The following is a 4,920-nucleotide window of genomic DNA, read 5'->3' as shown; positions in this document are numbered from 1 at the left end:
ATTCTGCTAAGCTGTTGACACTTAGTTTCTGTAAGCTAAAAGAAAATGTGCTGACATAATCGTAGAGCTGTCAGCACACCTCCATTCATGGAGCATGCAAGCAGCAGCACAGTTTTGGGGATGGAGATGGGTTTAGTCTTAGTTAGAATTTGAGTAGAATTTCACTTTAATTCAAAGTTCAGAAGTATGGAGTGGTGGAAGCTTTGTCGCCATTAGTCTCTGTGAGGAGGACAGCAGTGTTGGTTGGGAGTGAGGAGCAGGGAAAAGCAGCACTGATTGCGACTGAGGAGTAGGGACATCAGTGTTGGTTGGAAATGAGGAGAAGAGGACAGAAGTGTTGGTTGGGAGTAAGGAGCAGGGTAGAGCAGTGTTGGTTGGGAATGAGGAGCAGGGGACATCAGTGTTGGTTGGAAGTGAGGAGCAGGGGAGAGCAGTGATGGGTGGGAGTGAGGAGCAGGGGACAGCAGTGTTGGTTGGAAGTGAGGAGCAGGGGAAAGCAGTTCTGATTGTGACTGAGGAGTAGGGACATCAGTGTTGATTGGATATGAGGAGAAGAGGACAGAAGTGTTGGTTGGGAGTAAGGAGCAGGGAAGAGAAGTGTTGGTTAGGAATGAGGAGCAGGGGAGAGCAGTGTTGGTTGGAAGTGAGGAGCAGGGGAAAGCAGTACTGATTTCAACTGAGGAGTAGGGACATCAGTGTTGGTTGGAAATAAGGAGAAGAGGACAGAAGTGTTGCTTGGGAGTAAGGAGCAGGGTAGAGCAGTGTTGGTTGGGAATGAGGAGCAGGGGACATCAGTGTTGGTTGGGAGTGAGGAGCAGGGGAGAGCAATGATGGTTGGAAGTGAGGAGCAGGGGAAAGCAGTACTGATTGTGACTGAGGAGTAGGGACATCAGTGTTGGTTGGATATGAGGAGAAGAGGACAAAAGTGTTTAATCACATATTATGTGTCACTCATCTAAATAAATATATAAATAAACTGAATAATGATAATTAATAGTAAGTGATAAATGTGACATATAGATCAATATGTTTAAATTAAACCAATATAGTGCTTAATTATACCATTTGTGCTCAATCAATAATATCAATACAATAAATTGTGCAAATATAATACATATAGTGCAGTGGTTCTTAACCTTGTTGGAGGTACTGACCCCCACCAGTTTCATATGCGCATTCACTGAACCCTTCTTAATTGGAAAAATAAAATATGATTTTTCAAATTCAAAACATAGGTATATATTTATACATAGGTGCACAAAATTAACAAAACCATTAAGAACAAAACCATTAAAACATGATTTTCACACAAAAACAAAAACATAATAATGAATATTTACTGCACGAATCATATGAGTCGGGTGTGGGTCTTCACCTCCGCCGAACCCGCGAGACTGACTCACCGAACCCCTGGGGTTCGATCGAACCCAGGTTAAGAACCACTGATATAGTGCATGAATAAATTAAAAAGTATTTTTTATAAATTAGTGCAATGTGCAATGTGCAGGTGAACTCCTTAATCCCTCTTTCCAGGTGCCGTGTGGTCTCAATATGCGCTCACCTTAATATTTGCCCAAATAAATTTAGGCAAATAAACTTTTTGTCCTTCCAGGACTGGTGGGATGGTGCTCCTATATATGGTATTCCAAATGGAAGTAAAGGTCTGCTCAGATCCTCTTTTTATCTCCTCTCACTCCATACACATAGCCACTCATGGATGGACCTTTGGAACATATGTGAAAATCTCCTATTTCCCCTCCTGGGGACACCTCCTCCTCTTATCCACCTTTCCTCAGTGTTGGATATATAAATCAAGTGGAGAAAAGAAAGACCATGGTGCCTTATCCTTTTATATGAGAGTAGTTTATTGTTGCCAGAAGCGGTGATATAACAGTTTATGGCACTTATCTGGTACAGATATGCAAAAGCTGGTAATGCTCTCTGCCTCTCTGTCTGCCTCTGCTGGAATCGCCGAGCTTCTCCGATGCAACGTCGTGACGTCAGAGCCCCTCCTCTGACGTCACGACGTTGCATCGGAGAAGCTCGGCGATTCCAGCAGAGGCAGACAGAGAGGCAGAGAGCATTACCAGCTTTTGCATATCTGTACCAGATAAGTGCCATAAACTGTTATATCACCGCTTCTGGCAACAATAAACTACTCTCATATAAAAGGATAAGGCACCATGGTCTTTCTTTTCTCCACTTGATTTATATATCCAACACTGAGGAAAGGTGGACAAGAGGAGGAGGTGTCCCCAGGAGGGGAAATAGGAGATTTTCACATATGTTCCAAAGGTCCATCCATGAGTGGCTATGTGTATGGAGTGAGAGGAGATAAAAAGAGGATCTGAGCAGACCTTTACTTCCATTTGGAATACCATATATAGGAGCACCATCCCACCAGTCCTGGAAGGACAAAAAGTTTATTTGCCTAAATTTATTTGGGCAAATATTAAGGTGAGCGCATATTGAGACCACACGGCACCTGGAAAGAGGGATTAAGGGGTTCACCTGCACATTGCACATTGCACTAATTTATAAAAAAGACTTTTTAATTTATTCATGCACTATATGTATTATATTTGCACAATTTATTGTATTGATATTATTGATTGAGCACAAATGGTATAATTAAGCACTATATTGGTTTAATTTAAACATATTGATCTATATGTCACATTTATCACTTACTATTAATTATCATTATTCCGTTTATTTATATATTTATTTAGATGAGTGACACATAATATGTGATTAAGTACTTATAGTAGGAGCGCGGCATTATAAGTATATATACATTGATTATTAGATACACAACCAAGTGAGTTTGTGAAAGTGTCAGCGCACCTAGTATAATATCTAGGTTGTTTATAATTACGAATAATATATTGAACACCTCAGTCATAGTAGCTCACAAGTATTCACTTTTATTTTATAGGACAGAAGTGTTGGTTGGGAGTAAGGAGCAGGGAAGAGAAGTGTTGGTTGGGAATGAGGAGCAGGGGACAGCAGTGTTGGTTGGAAGTGAGGAGCAGGGGAGAGCAGTGTTGGTTGGGAGTGAGGAGCAGGACAACAGTGTTGGTTGGGAGTGAGGAGCAAGGACCAGCAGTAATGGACTGAGTAGGGAAGTGGGGGTGGGGGGTCAGGGGACAGCTGTGTTGAATTAGCAGGGAAAGTATAAGAAAATAGAGAAATAGAGTTGGAGCACAGCTGCGGAACCATAAAGAAGTGCCTGCACAGGAACTTTTTGGAACAATTGTCGAAAGCTCACTATATACTTTGCAATCTGACTGTGCAATCTTTGTCCGGTCTTCCTCTAGAGTCAATTCACACCAGATGCCATGCTTTAAGAAGGAAATTCCCCCTACCTTAAAGAGATCTTTCCTCACACCCCTGAGGTTGATTTACTAAAGGCAAATAGACAGTGCACCTTGAAAGTGCAGTTGCACTCTGCAAGAGCAATTGCTCCAGAGATTAGTAAATGAGACAAAGTTTCAAAGGATTCATAATCACATGCAAGGAAGAAAAAACAGTTTTTTTTGCACATAATTGGATGAGGGCAGTCAACAGACCTTCTCCTCATTTACTAAGCTCTGGAGCAACTGCATTTCCAACCACAAAGTCTATCTGCCTTTAGTAAATTAATCCCATTGTTATTCTTGGACAGCAAATCCCTCCAATATTACAGAGCAAAAAAGTGCATCACAATGATTCAAACCATAATAAAAACCCTGCACAGTACTGAAATCAATCAAAACATCACTAAAATATCATTTTAATTACAATTATGACACTTAATTTATTTTAAATCAGAAACATCTTTCCAGAATTTCAGTTTATGTACATTTCGGATTATTTTTAATTTTAGAGCTTCAGTCCTTATACCATAGACAATAGGGTTCACAATAACTGATGTGAGAAGTCCAGTGATAGAAAGGAAAACATGAATGGGGATAGAAATTGCCCCGCCATTCAAGCGGTATCTTAAAAAAACAAACAAGGCAGCTGTCAAGAAAATGGAAAAAGTGATTATATGTGAGGACAAAGTGTGCATGGCTTTCAGGCAAGTTACTTTGGAGATCTTTAAACAGATCCACAATGTCCTCATGTAGCAATATATGATAATTACAAATGTTCCAAAAAGGACAAGGAGTGTTTCCACAAGTCCAAAAATATTATTTACCGCGGCTGAGTTCCCACAAGCCAGCCTGACAAGGGACATGTTCTCACAGAAAATATTATTAATATTGACCCCGCAGAATTTCAGGTTGGCCGTCATAATCAATGGAATAACAACAAGTATGAAGGCTGAAATCCAGATAACTGCTATGTATTTCAGAGCTTTTCTATTCGTCATTAGGGTGGCATATCTCAGTGGGTAGCCTACAGCCAAGTATCGGTCATAGGCCATGGCAGTAAAAGTGAAGACTTCCACAGTAGAAAAGCTTTGCATACAGAATACTTGTACTAGGCATTCATAAAAGGATATAGTTGAAGATCCAGTCAGCAAGTCAATTATAAATTGGGGGAAAATGACTGAATTTCCAAATATACCATTAATGATCAAGTTACATATGAAGATATACATTGGTTCATGAAGACTAGCCTCTACCAATATTACATACACAATCAGACAACATAAAACCATAGTAGTCAAATAGAAGATAAAAGCTACAATAGCATATGGAAATCGGAATCTCTCCATCTCTAAGATTCCTAGAAACACAAAAGATGGACTGAGTTTAGTTACATTTTCCATCTTAAATCTGCTGTGATTTCCTACAAAGTCAAGATTTGTGAGTCTATTTCTCTATAAATGATTGTGTACCATGTTGTTGAAAGTAGACCTACATGCTGTTGGAGCAGATCTCTATCACATCTGTGATTGCCGGATAGATGCAGTGATCAGTACACTTCCTG

At 40.1% G+C, this 4,920-nt stretch overlaps 1 protein-coding gene across 1 annotated transcript; it reads right to left on the bottom strand.

Moving 5' to 3' along the window:
• Positions 1-3,799: 3,799 nt before the first annotated feature.
• LOC149438427 (olfactory receptor 6E1-like) lies at positions 3,800-4,648 on the bottom strand. The gene has a single exon (XM_089659891.1). It carries the CDS (start codon positions 4,646-4,648, stop codon positions 3,800-3,802), a length of 849 nt encoding a protein of 282 aa, XP_089516017.1.
• Between the last annotated feature and the right edge of the window lie 272 nt (positions 4,649-4,920).

Source organism: Staurois parvus, unplaced genomic scaffold (genome assembly GCF_062004578.1).
Source record: "Staurois parvus isolate SC_StPar_1 unplaced genomic scaffold, SC_StPar_1.0 ptg001192l, whole genome shotgun sequence".
Classification (NCBI taxonomy): Eukaryota; Metazoa; Chordata; class Amphibia; order Anura; family Ranidae; genus Staurois; species Staurois parvus.
This window is presented reverse-complemented; position numbering and strand designations above follow the sequence as displayed.